An 18,978-nucleotide genomic window follows, 5' to 3' on the forward strand; every position below is an offset into this window, starting at 1 on the left:
TCTATTTTACAAGTCTAGTGGCTGAGGGGTAACAGTTGCAAGCCTAGGTTATGAAGAAAGAGAAAATGTTCGGTGTGGACAGGGGTATCCTCTCATGCATGACCCCAGTTCACTTGTCTGACCCGAAGCCCACCTTGCCTGGGTGGCAGGCACTGAAGTCGACCTCTTGCCCTGAGGAGCCTAGTAGGTGCTATCAGCACAGCTCTGACAGCCTCCCCTCTGTTCCCCAGCCACCCTGGGAAAGCATGTTCACCGATGCCCTTAGTTATCACAGGATAAAACAGATGATCATGGTTATCCTAAGGCAAGGTCATACATGCAGGGGGATGTTTTGGCCCATGACCTTTGACTCATACAGAGATCAACACGGTAAATGCCATTTTAAATCCCTGAAATGTTAAATATCAAAATGAATATTAATCATTAATCTATTAAATGAGGAGCCTGCATTTCTAATAGGACAACATCATGGTGACTTCTCTCTCCTTCTCCTCTCTGAATGCCTTTGGAATTAATACTCTAGGTCCATTCTTAGCTCCTTAAGGCAGGGACTCACATCATCCCTAAAAACAAATCGGATGAGCAAATAACGGAAGAAAAGTGAGACACTGGCTTCTACAGCCACAGCATAGCCCTCGCCCTGTCAATACTGCTCTGGAGTCCACTGTTATGTTCTCGAAAACCTGCATACAGATCATGGAACCTCAGTTTGCAGGCAAGAGGACTGAATCATGATTTAATTAAAAACCAGTTTGACGAGGGCAGAAATGTCATCCCCACACCTCCACAAAGATGGGTGGTGCTGAGAGCCTGGGTGAGTCTCCCCACAGCAGGCGTAGTGAGCAGCCGGAAGTGCAATGGTCACTTAATCATCAGCTAAGAGAAGTGGATGCTCAGTAAACACTGACTGCAAAGGCCAGATGAGGCAGGAGCAGGGCAGCTGCTTGTGACTCATCCCAAAGATTCATGGTGTTGGTCAACAGACTTGTCTAAAAGAAGGAACTATAGTTTTCATTAGCATTTTTAAAAATCTGCAGAGTAAGGCACTGCTTAGTCTTGTGTCTTAAAATCAGGACACTTTTCATATGAAAAACGAATGTGCCATCCTCAGTCCTCAAAAATGATGCTCCTGCCGCCTAAGAGTGACATGTGCTCCACTCTGTTCCCGGGCCCAGGACTGTACCCGCAGCTCCTCTCCTCCCTCTGGGGCCAGCCGCACTCACTTAAAAATCCAGGCCGGGACGAGTGGTATAGTCCTTGGCCATGGGAGAGAAGGGAGCCAGCTGGCGTCAAACCCATCCTGCAGGCCTTGTGAGGACCCTCCCCCGACCAGCCAGGCGCCACGGCATTGGAGCTGCTCATCCTCCTGAGACATTAGCCCACGACCCTCCCTGGCCCTGGGCGGCTCACTGAGCAAGGATCACTGCCCTAGAGGCAAGGACTGTGACCCAGGGAGGGGACACATGACAGGAGGTATTAACAAAAGAGAGTAGTGGTGTTCTCTGACAAAGTGAGGACATCCACCAGGTCAGAGCACAACACTTGACCGAGGGAGAGCGGAGGGTGATGAGTGTGAGCACACCCCTGTGTGCATAGGGATCCCAGGACTTGCCGAGGACTGAAGCCCACGGCGGGGCAGTGCTAGCCGGGGGTTTTACTCAACTACTCAGATGACATGGAAAGATTTGATTGCTCCATTTCAACATCCCCTCTGAAGGCACAAGCCGACTTTAGCCAACTCACCATTCAGCAATGTAACCAAACCACCTTGAGAAGACAGACGGGTGAGCTTGCACATTTAAAGATCCTCCCTTGTTCCCCTTTTCCCTGAAGGAAACTGATACTGTAGTTTTTTGAGAAAAAAATATTTTAAAATGTATCAAAAAAGTAACCGATACTCGTATGTGGAGTATTTTTGCAAGTCGGTGACTTTTTCTCATCAACATCTGCTTCCTCACATCCCTTTCTCTTCCTAGAACGTCAACAGAGAGGAGGTTCCTGGGCGCATTTCTCACACGCCAAAGGGAGGGTCTGGAGTGAACGTGCGCGGGGCTAACGCAGGGCAGGGGCGGAGGGTGAGGGGAGCGCCGTGAGCCTCACACTCACACTCACTCTCGGCCCTACCACACTGCTGCCGTAACAGTCAACTCCCCGTCCTTAAACTGGAGCCTCCCTTAAGATAAATATTCATAGACCATTAAATAGGAGGGAAGAAGCCAAATAAACACGGAAGACTTCATAAAGCACCGCAACGCTTCCCCATGCCCCAGAAGCTGAGGTGTTGGCACTAACCGGGGAGATGTGTCATCGGGAGCAGCAAGGGCACGTGCGGCACCCTGGCTCACCCGCTCGCCACCCACCCTGCGCAGTCCGCTGCTTCCAGGAAAACTGGCCAGGCCTGGCTTGCATTTGCATCAGGAAAAAGGGCCATGCGGGCTCCTCCCAAGGGAGCCTTGGGACCCAGGCCATCGTTTCCTGCACGTGCAGCCTAACCACGGGCTAACGTACACCCAGCTAGAGATGAGTCAGCCCAACTGGAAGCTCTCCAAGTCTTGAATCTCAGAAAGTTTCCAGAGAGATTGTACATCTGTGTGTCTTTCTATGATAATGCTTCAGTCTCTCCTGCATGCCATCTCAGCAGAACGCCACGACTGGCTTAGGTTTCATCCCTCAGGGACGGGACTCCCCCTACCTGTCCTTGGGCAAAGCCTATCATGGGCTCCATCATGGCCACCCGCTTTCTGTATTGCAGCGCGTTGAGGGCACAGTAGTACTGGAGGGAGGACAGGTGCTGTTTCCGCCGGGCAGCGGCCACCTCTTTTCCAACTTCAGTCTTCACCTGGGTAAAAGGAGAAAGGAAAACTTCAAGTTTTCTACCATACACAATTCTGTAAGAGCACGCAACTTCAAAACGTGTTTACTCATTATAACTATTTTCAGGACAAATATAATAAAACACAGATAAGGTTCCGCTTCAACTTCTTAAAAAATTCAAATGAAAAATATCCAAATAACAGCATCTCAGTGCTTGTTAGGCCGCACTGGTGAAGCCAGTCCTTTCCTGGCAGCAGCACAAAGCGCCACGATCCTTTGGGAAAACGATGCAGCAGAACGCTTTGAAAACCACAAACATTTTGCTTCACTCATAGATTGTATTCCAATGAAATAATTTAGCCCAAGGAAATCATGTAACATAAGTAAAAAGTTATATGCATGAAGATATTCAGTATTATCTATAGTAGCAAAAAACCTAGAAAGCATGGGTTACAGAGTCAACACTTGGGGCAAGGAGTTCAAAGTGACCTGAGTGTATGAGTCAGGCGACCGGACGAGGAACCAAGCTGAAGTTAAAATCACTGTGTGATCATAATCTTACAATGGATCCCAGTCACTATTCCACTATTGAATAAACCAGTCTGAAAAGCCAGAATAGAGAAGTGGAGGTCTCCTTATGAGATGTGAAATAAATAATGTTAAAAGTCCACATACAGGAAAAAAAAAATCATCAAGAAACCCTTATATGCCACAAATTCATAACAGGAAGAAACAAAAGGAGCTTCAGTAAATGAAGAGAAAAATGTAAGGTATTCTCACCTTCTCATTCTCCTTCTTTTTAGGCAGCCGGCTGTATTTTGCCATTGAGAGGTCATGCTCTAAAAATAAAGAGACATTTGAGCAGCCAGAAGGGTCAAAAGGCAAGAACGTGCATTCAGCGTCTCCTCCCGCCCACATCCCAAGCCCACGCACATCAGCACCCATGCCCCAAGGATGGAGAAGGTGCCTACCATTGCTGGCGAGTCCAAAAAGGTCCTTTAAAGTGCTTACTTCTGCACAGGAGAAAAAAGAACATCTTAGAGCAAACAAAAATAAACCGTGCCAATCCAGAGCTCTGTGCTTTCCCAAGATGGTAAGAGTACGTGTGTGGAAGGGAAAAGCTCTGCCAACGCCACTGCAAGTCCTCTGTTCTCACGGGCCTGGGCTAGAGGCTGGGAACCCTGGTCTCATGGGAGCATATGGCTTCACCTGCAGCCCACACCCAGTGACCCTGACAGCTCACGCAGCCCTTCCTCTGCAGACGGTGCTTGGGCTGTGTGAAGGGCACGCTGCAGACGGGGCCAGGCAGCATGGTGGCCAGGCACTTTTCATGGAGACCTGGAATATAACCTTAAGTCTGATTCTTCAACCCCAAAGTAGTGTCTTAATATATCTTTCCTCAGAATATAGTCAGGACGATACGCGGAACCTAGAAGTTTCCTGTGTTGCCATTTTAACGGCTGACTTATCAGAGTCACCACTGGGCAAAGGAATATAGGGAACATGTATTAATAAAGAAGACAGGACACAATCTAGCACACTGTACTTGCAACAAGCCAACACCAATAACGATTACCCATATGGGTGCTACACGCCCATCATGCACAAAGATGGCTTCACAGAATCCAAAACCAAAAGACCCAGAAAGGTCAAGGTCACCAAGAGCAATGACTGTCCAAGGTTAAAAACTTAAAAACACAAAGATTGATACCTAAAAGAAAGTGATACTTCCTACAATTCTGAAACATTCCATTTCCACTTTGTCAAAAAAGCAAAGCATTTCACATCTTCTATGCTAGTTTTCAACTTGCCTCCAAACTGCCTCCAGCTTTTAGATTTCTCCCAACATTATTCTTACTCCTTCCGACAACCGGCTGCCTTCTGCCCTTCCCTCTCCAAGTTTTTTTTTTTCCCCTCTCTCATCTTGTACTTCCTGTTAGAGTGGAGTTTTAGATGTTTTTACTTATCAATTTTAAATAGCTTCCTTACTACCTCTTGTGTTCTCTTCATTCAGATCATGTGCTTGTATTGGTGGGTAAATGGAGAAAAGGCAATGAAATGTAAGATAAAATACTACCGTCTAGGCAGAGGGGAGGCCAGATTCTAATTTGGTTCTGATGTTGACTCAGATATGACCTGGGCCAAACACTTCAAATTGGTGGCATCAGAAAAGGATATTTGATTAACTTTTTTCATATATACTTTTTTACTACTAATAAGCAGTTTTAATCTCCATAAAAAAAAAAAATCACCGTCCTGGGTAAATACTATCACTAATCCACAACTGGAGTCATTCTGGATTGACAAGTGCCGCTGCCATTAACAGTGCTGGGCATTCTCCATGCGGGGTCTGCCGCCCTAAACAAACATAAATCTGACAAGACATGTCTTGGGGGATGGATGATTATTTTCTTTCTACCATATGTGGGGTTTGTTTTTAAAATGATATTCCACACATTTCTAGTGATTTTACTTAGAGAAAATCTTTTAAAATGTGCCCAATGAGGCTTTCAGGACTGAATGATCCCCATACGGCTGCACTGAGCAGGCTGGGCTTCACAGGCAGTTACAGACAGGCAACACTAAGAAGCACTGAAGTCCCCGCTCTGCTCAGTCAAGGTTTGCCTTTACACAAGCTCACTGATACGCTGCTGACTTTTACTGAGGAAGTGTCAGTGCTGCCAAACTGACCCTGGGTAGAGTTTACACCTGTCCTACCACTGCCCCCAGCCTCAGGTGACAAGGTCACAGGGGACCTCAAAGCAAGGGGGAAAAACCTTCACCTTTAAGATTTGCCCTTAGATTTACTACAACTTTTTTGCCTAAAAAAAAGAGTTTAAGGTGATACGTTTTTAAAGAGGAAGTATTAAACTGAACAGATCGTTTAATACTCAGGTTTTGCCTTTTTTTGGTCAGCAATTTTTTATATCAGTGTTCTAGAAAATATAACTCTTTAATCTTTAAGTAATAAATATTTTTAATACAGTAAGAAAGAATAGGACTAGAAAATTTGGATTCTCGTTTCTAACATTACCTAAGTTGTTTTAAGATTATTCATTCTTTTTTATATTCATTTTGTGACTACCTTGATTTCTAAGAAATATAAAATTATCTTACAGGTTTATTTTAGCTGAAGAAGCAAAATGAGTCCAAAAGGCCAGCTAGGTTCTCTGCACTGTCAGATTCCCTCCCTCATTGACTGTGGGCTCCACGAGAGCAGGGACCCGTCTGTCCTCATGGCTGCGCCCAGAGCCCAGCACGGAGAAAGCCTGGTCCCCGTCCCATCCTCCCCTCTCCAGCCCCGCACCCCTTACATTCTAAAACATTTCCCCAAGAACAGCGTGCTTTTACAAATGTTCCCTAACCTGTATCACCTTCTACTTGGCAAATATTTATCTATCTCTCAAATCCCAGCTCAGAGATCACCTTTTCCAGGAAGCCTTCGCTGGCACCCTAACCCCCAAAAAGGTAATCAGGCCTTTCTGTGTGCTGTTTCTACCCCTTGGGCCTCTCTGTCCTGCTGCCCTCATCACATGACATTACAACGATCCATTTCCACGTCTGTCTTTTTATTAGCCTTTGACCTTCTTAAGGTGAGCCAGGAACGTAGTAGGCAGTCAGTAAAAGTTTGCTGAATTGAACTGCTCAAAAAGGAAGGCATTTCTCAATGATCCATACATTTACAGAAATTAATACAGTAAGAATTAAGTGAATTAAACACTATTTTGAAGGTAACTGGCACTGAACTCAGTTACTTTACCTGTGAGATCTTTTTCTCGAAAGTGTATAATAGGTAGAACCATTGTGTCTGCCAACTGTTTAGCCAGCTCTGTATGGAGAACGTTAAGCTGAAAGAAAGAGAACTCTATTGAAGAAAATGATATGCATTTTTACTGACAGTCTCGTTTCACCAAGGCATCACACCAAACACTTCTGTACTGTCACACAGCTTCCTTAGCAAACAAATACCCTTCATAAAGCAGCAAATGATACATGCCTACAGGTACGAAAAACAGAAATGTACAGATCTAACTGACCGTGGTTATCAGTGAAGCTTGCTGAAGGAGTCTCCGGGCCCACAGTTACTCTTTGTCCACTGTGTGGACTCTGGCTCTGTGCCCCACTCTGGGACACTCCTCGCAGGAGAACCGGAACACTTAGATGTGCCTGCAGTGAACACAGCCTACTGCCCGGGCTCGACAGTGCTCAGCACCCCACCAGGCCACCGTCTGCTCTCTCATGCCCAGAGAGGCTGAAGTCACACCTGAAAGACAGGTCTGCTGGAAACCCGCCACTCCAAAAACCAGAGCAGGCTGTGAGCCTGGAGTTACTCTGGAGAAAGAATGCTCCCTAAGGAAACAGCTCTGCCAGATGTCAGGCCTCTGCTCTTTAGGGAAGGACCTTTCTAAAAACAAGATAACTGTATTGGAATGTGACCTTCTTCACCAGATGGATTTGAATTTTAACAACTCTTGATTCTTTCTCCCCTTCTACCTCAAGGACTTGCTAAAACTTGTCTTTGTAAATGGTCTAAGAGAAATAAAAACCATCACCATCAATGCTACCGCTATTTGGCACTTTGTACGTGCCAGCTTTAGGTGCTTTATAGCACTTAGTGTTCACCCGCTCTATCAGTTAGTTAGGTATTATTCATTAACCCCATTTTATAGACAGGCAAATCACAGCAAATAAACAGTGTGGCTGGGATCTTAATCCCAGGCTGTCGGGGTCTAAGATTCATGCTCTTTCCACTACACAGCCTGGGCTATGGAGTTTGTCCTTCACGCTCATGAAGCTGCCAAACCTTCAAGTGTTTGGGAGTCTAGACGTCAGCACTGAACAAACACATGGAAGGGATTCTCCCACGGGGCCTCAGACTTGCAGATATTCTGGGATTCCTGCTGGGTGACTAAGGGGAAATCACCCAGCAATCACTTCTGCAGTCCACATGTGGCAAAGTTTCCTTCAGCAGTAACAGAAGTCACACACATGCATCACCCTCTGCACACAGATCTCCCAACACGTCTGGTCCTTCAGGGCTGTGGCTGCAGAGGCCGATCTGATCAGCTTAAAGACTTGACTAAGGTCAACCATTCGCCAGGCAGGGGAGCGTTAGGACAAGCTGTCAGTGTTCTCCCAGTCTCTCAGTCAAGTCAAAGCACAGCAGCTTTGTTCTGGGGGAATACGTGAGATAATCATGCCAGTAAATGCATGGACAGAATGCGTTGCCTATTTTTCCAGAATAACTTCCATAAGAAATGGACTGTTTTTTCATTAACAGTTAATTGAATAAATGTCAGCAAGTACAAGTACCATATACATCCGTGGCTCTGTGCTTAATACTTTGATATATATCATTTAATTTAATCTATATACCAGCCCAATTAAGTGAGCATTCCCACTGTTGCCATTTATGATGAAGAAACCAAAGCTCAGAGAGATTAAGCAGCTTTCCAACGGTTTTGCACTTCAGGAATGGCAAATTTCCTGGCTACTCGTTTTCCTCCAAAGGATCAAGGGGTTTGTGTCATCAGACTTTTTGCCTTGGGGCTTTTGACATGTACAGGACAATCTCTTTTAACCACGTTCACTGAGGAGAGTGGAAAGAGCCTGGACCAGCTCTCAGCACTTCAGCATCACCACACAGAAAACAGGGATGATGCCATGCTCCTTGCGTGGCTAAGGCATGTGAGGATAAGACTGCAACATGAACAGAAAACACTCAGGACAGAGTGCCTGACACATACATGCTCGGCATTCAATCCACGCAATCTGTAATAACAATGACTTTCTGCCTCAGGTGTACTCCAAAGGAGTGATCCAGAAACTTTGCTTTTGGGGAAATCGCCATGCATGGAAATCTCCATGTGACTCACAACATGGAAGATCTCATTCCAAGGCATTCTATTAAATTCAAGCCACATAAATCTCTTTCAGTTCAGTTTTTCTTCAATTTTGGATTCAAAGAACTTGTCTTAAAAATATTTCAACCTGGTAGAGAAACCCAGGTAGAGAAAACAACCTCAAAATCTACTGTCCTCTTCCCAGATCGAGACCCCACCTGAGCTAACTGCTCTCACTTTCTAAGGTCTCTCCATCACAAGGCTTGTTTGAAAACTCCCTGTGGTGCTACCTTCCAGGAAGCTGTGATACCTGTAAAACTGCACTTCCATCCTTTAGGAACGATTCGCTCCCCACTAAGAGAATCACCATTCCTGCCCATGAAAACATGGTTGTGAGTAAATATTTCAAACTGGAAATCTTGGTTCTGGGGTTTTGACAACTAACCACACTTCCTTAGCAACTCCCTTCTGCTCAAGGAAACACATGACTTCAGTGGGCGCAGCCTCCTCCTTCTCCCCCTGGGTTATTTATCCACTGTTAAGAAAAATTCTTCTCCCCATCTTCCAAAAATCACTTTTTTCCTCTTCCATAATTACATTTGCTATTTATCCTCCATCCATTTCAACACATATTTTAGAAAGAGCCATAGTAGTGGGTGTGATATTGTGACATAATAAAAAAATACATATTTGGTCTCCGCCCCCAGTTCCTGGCACAGAACTCGTAAAACCCTTGTAATTTCCTCAGTGACAGGAGTGCTAGGGACATCTTTGTGCTAACATTTGATCTTTGACCCCAATTCCGCACAAAGAGCTCCTAATCCCGTGGAATATCCCGGGTGACAGAAGTGTCCTTTGTTCTAATGAGGCAAATCTTGGTGGGCTTCCGGATGGAGGCTGATCATTAGAAACACGAAGCCATGATTAGCAGCTTTCAGCCCCACCCCCCATCTCCAGGGAGAGGAACTGGAGATTGACCATGTCTACATGATAAGGCCTCCACAAAGATCCCCGAACTACAGGTCTGGAGAGCTTCCAGGTTGCTGAACAGGTGGCAGTGCTGGGAGGGTGACATGCCCAGAGAGGACATGGAAGCCCCACCTCCCTTCCCCCATACCTTGCCCTATATATCCATCTGGCTGTTCACCTGTATCTTTTATTATATCCTTTATTATACAATAAACCAGTAAATATAAGTAAGTGTTTTCCTGAATTCTGTGAGCAAACTGTCAAATCCAAGGAGGGGATGGTGGGAACCCAAATTTATAGTCATTCACAAGTACAGATGGCAATCTGGGACTTGCAGTTGGGACCTGAAGTTGGGACTAAGCCCTTAACCTGTAAGGTCTGTGCTAACTCTGGTTTGTGTCAGAACTGAATCGCAGAACACCCAGCTGGTGTCAGAGAATTGCTTGGTGTGGGGAAAACCCATATTTTTTGGTGACCAGAAAAGTGTGTTTAGAGTTAATAGTAGGAGAAAAGAATTGTCTTTTTGCTACTATTAAGTGGGGTAGAGGACAAAGCTCAGTAAGAACTGGATGACTTGTTCACTGTTATATCCCCAGTACCTAGAATGGTGTCTGCTAAATAGTAGGTGGTCAATAAATGCTTGCTGAATGAATAACAGCTTGTTGAACTGATTTGTTGAATAAATGAAAATGAGTATAGTTTTCTGTGAATGTTTCTCATTTTGTAAACTAAAGATAGCATCTACTGCAGATCAGTAATTAGATAGTCAAGTGACATCTACATATTTTTTTGTTTACTCTTTATCAAGATTTTCTATTATTAAGTATTGCAAACTCCTTAAAAGATGGAACTGTTTAAACCTACCTAATTTTGCAGAGTTCTGCCCAGCACCAGCAGTATCTGAACTCCTGTTTTTCACAATTATAATTTATACACTTTTTAAATAATGATATGTGTTTTTTACAAATATTCCAAATATATTATACAACACAGCTACAAGAACAGCTGTATGAAGCCCTTTCTAGTGGGTTGAACTGTGCCCTCCCACAAAAGACACATCCACCCAGAACATTTGGAAAAGGGGTCTTTGCAGCTGTAATGAAGGGCCTTGAAATGAGATCATCCTGGATTAGCCAGGTGGGCCCTAAATCCAAAGACAAGTGTCTTTATAAGAAGAAAAGACACAGAAGAGGGAAAACATGGAGTGGTGTGTAAGGTCAGAGGCTGTGATTGCAGTTATGCTGCCACAAGCCAAGGAATGCCTGGAGCCACCAAATGCTGGAAAAGGCTTGGAAGGATTCTCCCCTAGAGCCTTTGGACAGAGTGGCCCTGCCAGAGCCTTGATTCCAGTCTCCTGGCCTCAAGAACTGCGAGAGAATAAATTTCTGTTGCTTGAAGCCACCTAATTGTGGTAATTCATTATGGCAGACCTGAGAAACTAACGCACTCTCCTTAGGAAACTGAATTCTTAGAAATCTATCTTTTGTTCTATTCTTCATGTTTATCAAAGCCTTTCCCCTCAAACCAAACATAATATACAAACTCTTATGAAATGAACCTTGGAAGATCAACATGTTGAGATACCTTCTCAGATATTTAAGTACCTTAAAAATGGAAAGTAGGCCAAAATAAAGATGGAAGAAAGTTCAAGAAAGAATCAAATACAAATTTCCCATGTTGCTATCTTACCTCATCCACTACTTTGGAAAAATAGTGGAGTGTTGAAATTACTTCTTCATCCCCTTTGCCAAGAGCAAAATTCTAAGATCAAAAAATAAAAGAGCCAGGTGTTACCTGAATGCTAGGGAATTCAGCACTGCATCTTCACCCACAAAACAGTAGCCCCCCACATCAACTTCCTGTCTTCTCCCAAGAGCACACCCTGTCAGAAGTGTCAACTGCCTGTCCCTGGCCATCCCTTCGCTGGTCATCACCTTTCCGTTGAACATAATGATCTCTTTATTTGGGTGTTTATTTCCTAGAATTGTTAGTATCAATTCACTTGTACTTCCTCCAAGACTATAAACTCCCAAGGGAAGTTGATTACTTCTGGTGGCTAAATAGAATACCTCATAAAGACTTTGGGATAATCTCCGGTTAGAACTTAATCAGTGGAAGGAAAAGACAAAAAAACTATGGAAAAAAAACCAAAACAATTGAAAGTCTCTAAAGAGTGTCTTTGGAGAATTCTTTTAAAAGAACTCCACTTAAGAGAGTCCTGGGCCAGGTGCGGTGGCTCATGCCTGTAATCCTAGCACTCTGGGAGGCCGAGGCAGGAGGATAGCTTGAGCTCAGGAGTTTGAGACCAGCCTGAGCAAGAGTGAGACGGTGTCTCCACTAAAAATAGAAAAATTAGCCAGGCATTGTGGCATGCGCCTGTAGTCCCAGCTAGTTGGGAGGCCGAGGCAGAAGGATCACTTGAGCCCAGGAGTTTGAGGTTGCTGTGAGCTTTGATGATGCTACTGCACTCTACTTGGGGCATCTGAGTGAGACTCTGTCTCAAAAAAAAAAGAGAGAGAGTCTTGAGCATAGCATAGCATTATATGCCACATAAATATCAAGTTACCTGTTTTTCATATGCCAGCAGTTGCTTAGAAAGCTGCTGAGTGGCCAGGCACATCTCATTCTGTGGGGAGAAGAGAAAGCAAATGAGACTTGCCCACCGCACACACAGAGAATCGCTACAAAGTAGTGTGTGTGTGTGCCTGTGAAATAAGAAAATATTTTAATCAGACATTTGGAAAACAAGACCAAACCATATCAGAAGGTTAAAGCTTGCCTTTTTTTTTTTTAAATCCTTTACACATCACTGTTCTTTCTGGTCAGTGGCGAGCAATTATAACATGCCAAACATTCAACAAAAAAGACACAGTCCCTGTCCTAATGCGGCTTTTTGGAGAAGCAGACATCAAAAAAATAGTTTCAAGCGTGATGAGAACTGCAAAGGGTAAATACTGGATGTGCTGGGAGGCTCTGACAGAAGGACTAGGCAGTCTCTAAGGAAGAGATGTTTTAAACAGAGCCCTGAAGAAAGACTAGGAGTTAGCTATGGGGATGGGCTTTACAGAAGGAGGGAACATGTAGAAGAAGCAAATAGCCCGCGTGAAGAGCTGTAAAGCGCAGCGGAGCAGGAGCAAGGGGTGCGGGCCTGGAGGCGAGACAAGGCTGGCGACAATGCGGGGAGAAGGCGCGCAGGCCCCTGGGGCCCAGACACACTGGGAGTGCGGCAGGAACTGAAGCACAGGATCTGACCCTATGACAGGATCAGATTCTACCAGACTAAGAGCACCAGTTTGTAATGGTGGCAGTAACAGAAGCACAGCTAAACCCAGGTGTTCCAGAAGACACAAGGAAATCGCTGCTCTTCAAGAGCTATCATGCCCTGGAAGGCCTGTTTTATGCCGTTTTCACTGGCCCATTGCTGTCAGCTTTTCTCTCGTTTATTCCTCTAATCTCTGGCTACACAGCAGTTTTCTACCACCGTCCTCCCACCACCAATGCATCCAGCCTGGAAAATGTGCCGTATGTTCCTAAAGCTCAGTTACAGCTTCTCCTCAAATTCAGGGTTTATTCTTAAGAGGGGCAGAGCCCCTGGATCTGACCTGGCGCAGATGAGGGGAGGGTACTGGCCTACCTTCTTGGCTCTGGCCTCTACTTTCTATTTCTCCTGAGTTTGCTGTTGCTTTAAGGTTAAGTCCTGAGCTCTGTAAGAGCTCGTTTTGTTTTTCCTGGTCTACTTTGAAGGACCCCTAAGAGCCAAAGGTCATTTTTTTTTTTTTTGGCCCTCCTTGTAGACAATTGGCCAACCTGTTTCCTGACTTCCTCCATCTTCCCTAAGAACAGGTGTTAACAGACAATGAAGCATGGCTTGCTTTCTCTCTGCTTCTCCAAAATAAAATCAAGCAAATACGATGAAAGTTCCTGGCTTTGGCATATTGCTGGTGTGTTACCCCTTTCAAAACTAACCAGAACTTCTAGCCATGTAGCCAAGAAGGTGGCAGAAAACAAATCCACAAGCACTATGTCCTTCATTAGGCAGGAACATGCAACACTTCTTAGCAAACAGCAGGCGCTCAACGAATGTTGAATGAATGAATGAACAAAGTTAGAGGATTCATCAAAATTCCAAGTTTAAAATAGTACCTGGAATCACGGTGTGAGGGGGGGAAAGTACTTCCTAACCATACAAGGAAACGTCACAGATGGGGGCAATACAATACAAAGACTGGACTCCTGTATTTGTATTTGTGTCTTACAAAGTAACTGACCAGGAAGTACTGCCTGTTGACCATCCTGAGCAGAGTGTTGTGAAGATCAGAGTGCCCACGAACAAAGGTCTCACCCCGCTCCCTGGGCGGATACTCACGAAATCCCTTGCTCTCTTCTCTGAGCAGTAGCAGCAGGTTTAAGATGGATTCGCCCCACTCCCTTGGCATCTGCCTGAGGGCAGCACCATGTGGAAAAGGATTTGCAGGATCATTGCAACAATAGCAGCTAACATTTACAGAGCTCTTAATCCGTGACAGCCACTACACTAAATGCCTTCTGTGCATTACCTCGTTGGATTCTGATAATCCAGGAAGGCAGGTTCTAATGATGAACTCAATTTTATAGAAGAAACTGAGGCACTGAGAGGCTAAGCCACCTGTTCAAGGTCACACAGCTAGTTAGCAGCAGGGCTAGGATATGAATTTGGAGCTGTCCGATTTTAAAATCCAAACTCTAATACTCTGGTTTCTCTTCAGATCGAATAAATCTTTCGTCTTTTAAAATCCACACTCTTAAACACCACTCTTTACGATCCCAAGGCCTAATACTAGAGAATGAGAAGGCCTATGTTTTAGACTAGAGTGGGAAAACTTTTTCTGTAACAAGCCAGATTGGCGTGTGGGGCACATGGGCTCTCTCTCACACAGACACAAAACTCCGCCACGAGAACAAAAAAAAAAACAAAAAGAACACAAAAAAAAGTAGAGCCACACCAAGAGAAGCTTATTTTCAAAAATAAGAGGCCAGCCCAAGGGCCATAGATTGCTGATCCTGCTTTAGACACCATTCTTTGGCCACACCCTCCTCAGGAGGCTCGCTCTTAAGCTGCAGTACTTCACATCCAAGGCACACTTTCTATTCTAATTCATTCTTTTCTTGGTTTTGGCTAACTCTGAAATATTACTCCCTGGTATCTGCACCCTTCAGACACTAGTCAACAAATATGACAACCACCCTCCAGGCCTCCAAAACAAGCAAGGACCGTGGGCTACTTGGATTCTTCCTCAGCACTTACAGGCAAGTCCTCCGAATGTACTGGGAAAAGCTTCCAGGGCACGGCCAGCGTCAGACCGTACCAAATAAAGGGGAGACACTCATGTGCCACTCACACAACTCTACCGTAGCTCAGGGAGGAAGGGGCAAGCACACAACACACTACGGCTGCTTTCCAAATCTACTTTGTACGACTGGACTCTGCCAGGGCCTTCCTAGAAACACGGTATGGAAATGCTGTGCATTTTCACATGTGTGATATTTTAGGCTGCAAGGCCAACTGAGATTCTGTCCTGCCACAGTGATTTCACTGGGCACCAACCATACTTACAACATGGCCTGTCACCTGCCCTGAACACAGCTCACTATGTGAAAAGTCTTTTTGACGAGACCGAGTTTAATCGTATTCATATTTAATCTATCGTATACAAAGGTTTTCTGAAATGCTTTAGCAACACCGGCTAATTAATCCACACCCTGTGCCCTGTGAGGTAAGCCTGTACAATTATCTCTGCAACAAGACTTGCAAAACTGGAGCTCGGGTGACAAGTAAATATTGGTAATAACATCAGTAAAGATGGCTGCTAACATTTACTGAGTCTCTTCTAAATACCGGACATTGCTATTAAGTGTTTTCCGTATATCATCACATTTAATCCTTACAGTGCACCCATGAGGTAGATACCATTATTATTCCCACTTTACAAATGAGTAGACTAAGGTTCAGAAAGGATAAATAACTTTCTAAAGTCACACGACTAGTAAGTGGCAAGGCAAGGACTCGATGCAGGTCTGCTGGGCTCTTAAATCAAAAGCCCAGGTTCTTAATACTATGCTAGTCCCATCCAAGGTCTAAAACTGCATCTAGTTAATACATGGGTGGGCAGCGCTTGTAGGGCCCACAGCTATGAATGCAAGTCTCACACTTTTCTAGCTGGAGACCAACAAAAGAGGTGGCCTAAGATTAAATTCTAACTGTGATTGGCTTAGATTAATCATCTGGGGTGATGCAGATTCTGACGACTTAGGGAACTTAGACCACTCTACTGCTGTCTAAAAAGCAATTATTATTAATTAATTGGAATGCTTGGAGCCAAATCTCAGGCCTACCACTAGCAATGTATAAACTTTGGATATTAACATTACCCTGAGCTTTATCTTATTTTCTACCTTAGTTTTCTCACAACCTTGTTTTTGACTTATTTTATTTTTAGCAAGGCCTATCACTTCAGAAACAACCTTATTTTTTAAAATATTGAAATATGTGTTTTATTGTAAATGATCACAGATCTTTTTTGTAACGAGGTGGAATAAAAATAATTACATAGCTATTTGAATATTTAAATTTGAAAAATAAATAAATTCTAACTGGAGTTGCACGAGTAACATTCTTTTCAGCACTCTGGGGCAGCTCTCTGGCTACAATCTACACTATTTGCTGCCTCATAAGAATCTCTCGAAAAGGCAGCCTGAGGGAGGCCTCACCGACAGCACGTCCTATGCTCAACAGGACCTCCCGAGGCCGGTGCCAAGGCAGAAAGACAAGTGGCTAGCAAGTCCGAAAGGAAACAGCTTTTGGCAAAGGAATGGTTATCTTACTACAGCACAGAGAGCTTACTGTCTGCACCTGTCACTTGACACCACCCAAAGGCCTCTGTGGGCAGCGCCCTCCACAGGGACCCTGCATGGAGAGGCTGGGGCGGAGGAAACCCACTGTGAGTCGGTCTCAACGTGAGCATCTGCTTAGATCTACACCAAATAGGTGGGCGGAGCTGTTGCCTAAAGCCAAGAGGTTGCAAGTCACATTGGACACAGAGCTCACCACACAGCTGGGGGCCAGATGTCGCACTGGTCTAGGAGCCCCCAGAGGTAGGATGGAGTAGTGAGGAGCGCAGCAAGATGGGGCCGGACGCTGCATCGAGGCAGGCCAGGAGGTGATGCCTGCCGAGGACTTCGGCTTGTTCTGGAGGCAGCGGGGAAGAAGGAGGATGACAAGATCACACAGGATGACTCAGGTGTGGCTGTGCTGGGAAGGAAACACCGAGGAGGGAGAGACGACAGACAATGTGACTGGTCAGACAGCCACTTGCAGAAGTTAGTGACAGATGAGAAAGGGTCTGAGCCCAAGCCGGGAAGCACAGAGGGTGGCACAGAAGATTCCTGAGGGAAAAACAAAGGTACGTAGTGAGTGGAGGAGGAGGAGTCAGGGAAGCTGGGCTCCAGTGTGGACAGCCAGGTGCACGGCGGTGCCTGTAGCTCAGGAGCTGAGGAGGGGCACAGACTGGGGAGTGACAATGAAGTGCACAGCTGGGACGTGCTGACACTGGGTGGAGCTGTCCCAGAGTCAGTCCTTCACTCAGCACCTACCTGTTAAACACGGACTGGGGCCAGGCATGGTGCAGGGCACAGGAGAAAAAGACGATCTGCTCTCTGGGAGCCCAGAGCCCACAAGGGGACAAGGAAACTCCACCTTAAGTGCTCCGACCAGCAAGTGTACAAAGCATCTGGGCACACAGGTGAAGGGAGAGAGGAAAAAAAGGAAAGGCATCGGAGACACTTTTTCAGACTTGAGAACAGTCTTAAAGTCCAGGAAAGACATTTGCCAGGGGAAAGGGTTGATGGGATTCCTGGCAGTAGGCATGGTATAGCAAAGTTGAGAGGTGTGCAGAGGCTCTGGCAGGTTCCGGAACAGCCAGAGACAAGGCTTAGAGGAGTAGGCTGATGCTCGATTCACCAAGAGCACAGCATGCCTTCCTGAGGAGTTTACACCTTTTCCCTGTGGCTATCGGGAGCCAAAGGAGCATCTTGAGACGAGGAGGGAAGAGACGGTCTGATGTGATTAATCTAGTGGTAGAGTGGAGGAAGCACTGAAGAGGGAGGACATCTTCCTGAAGACGGGATGCAGCAGCCCAGGGAGAGCCAAAAGCTAACTCTACACAATGACAACAGGCAAAAATTGTTTGGAATAAAGACCCAGAGTTTAGAGGGCAACAAGGGCTAAAAAAGATTCAGAAATGGCCAGACTATCACTAAAGTGATCTTGCCCAGGGAGTGAACAGAGACTAACCAGCGAAGGATTCCAGTGGAATTCTGGAGAGCACCAAGACTTAAGGGGCAGGCAGCAGAAGGGCACCAGGAAAGAAGAACAACTAAGAATAATGCGCAGACACAAGGAGGAAAGAAGATAGTTTCAGGGTGGCGCTGTTAACGGAATCGGACGCGGCCCGGAGGCCAAGGGAGGAGAAAGGCTGTGAGCCAGGCATTCAGCAGCCCCCCCAAACAAGGTGGGGACAGAGACCAGACCAAGGTGGCTTGAGGAGCAAACATCAAATATCCAGTGAGGAAGTGAAGACATTAAGGATAGCTGCTCCTTCAACAAAGTCAAGAGCAGTGAATCAAACTTCCAATTAACCAAAATAACAGTCCCCGTGTACAGTGCCATGGAAACTTTTGTTATTACAAGACAGAAGATGGTTCCGTTAACACCAAAAGAGCACCTGGTGCCAGGGACTGACCTTAGCATTTTACAGGCATCAACTCTACTAACTCGCAACAGCCCCGCGGGGTGGCTATTACTACGGCTTCTGCTTAGCTGATAGGAAACTCACGCAGTCAAAGTGCCTTGACTTGCCCAAGCCACAGCTAGTGGCTGAGCCAAAATTGGAACTCACATCTGGCAGGTCCAAGGTCACACACTTAATTAACCCTTGTACCTAAGTGAATAAGCCCAGCCCAGAACAATCTTTCCTGCCAGTTTGAAAGCCTTCAAAGCTCACATTTCCTTAGCCTCTGCTGCCATTTATGGAGACCAGTGTGTCAGAAGAGCACAGCATAGTGTTAAGAGCACAGGCTTTAGAGTCAAAGACCTAAGTTCAAATTCTGGTTCCGCCACTCATCAGCTGCGCAACCTTAGCCAAGCTACATAACCTCTCTGAGTCTTAGCTTCCTCATCTGTAAATACATGCTATAATAATACCTCTCCCTTGTTGTGAAAGCTAAATGAGATAATGCACAGGAAATGCCTAGCCTAGTGTGTGGCACTTTTATGTGCCTAATAAATGGAAGCTACTGTTTTTATTATTAAAACATA

General features: G+C 45.4%; 1 protein-coding gene across 1 annotated transcript in view; it reads right to left on the reverse strand.

Moving 5' to 3' along the window:
• Positions 1–18,978, reverse strand: part of APPL2 (adaptor protein, phosphotyrosine interaction, PH domain and leucine zipper containing 2) — a 63,822-nt gene that overhangs the window by 21,387 nt on the left and 23,457 nt on the right. The window contains exons 3-8 of the mRNA XM_012644731.1: positions 12,193–12,252; positions 11,316–11,387; positions 6,575–6,662; positions 3,786–3,827; positions 3,595–3,653; positions 2,693–2,839 (exon numbers count right to left, since the gene is read on the reverse strand). Coding sequence (XP_012500185.1) covers positions 2,693–2,839; positions 3,595–3,653; positions 3,786–3,827; positions 6,575–6,662; positions 11,316–11,387; positions 12,193–12,252 — 468 coding nt within the window. The remainder of the gene's footprint in view (positions 1–2,692; positions 2,840–3,594; positions 3,654–3,785; positions 3,828–6,574; positions 6,663–11,315; positions 11,388–12,192; positions 12,253–18,978) is intronic.

The sequence above is a fragment of the Propithecus coquereli genome, unplaced genomic scaffold, assembly GCF_000956105.1.
Source record: "Propithecus coquereli isolate 6110/MARCELLA unplaced genomic scaffold, Pcoq_1.0 Scaffold218, whole genome shotgun sequence".
Lineage (NCBI taxonomy): Eukaryota > Metazoa > Chordata > Mammalia > Primates > Indriidae > Propithecus > Propithecus coquereli.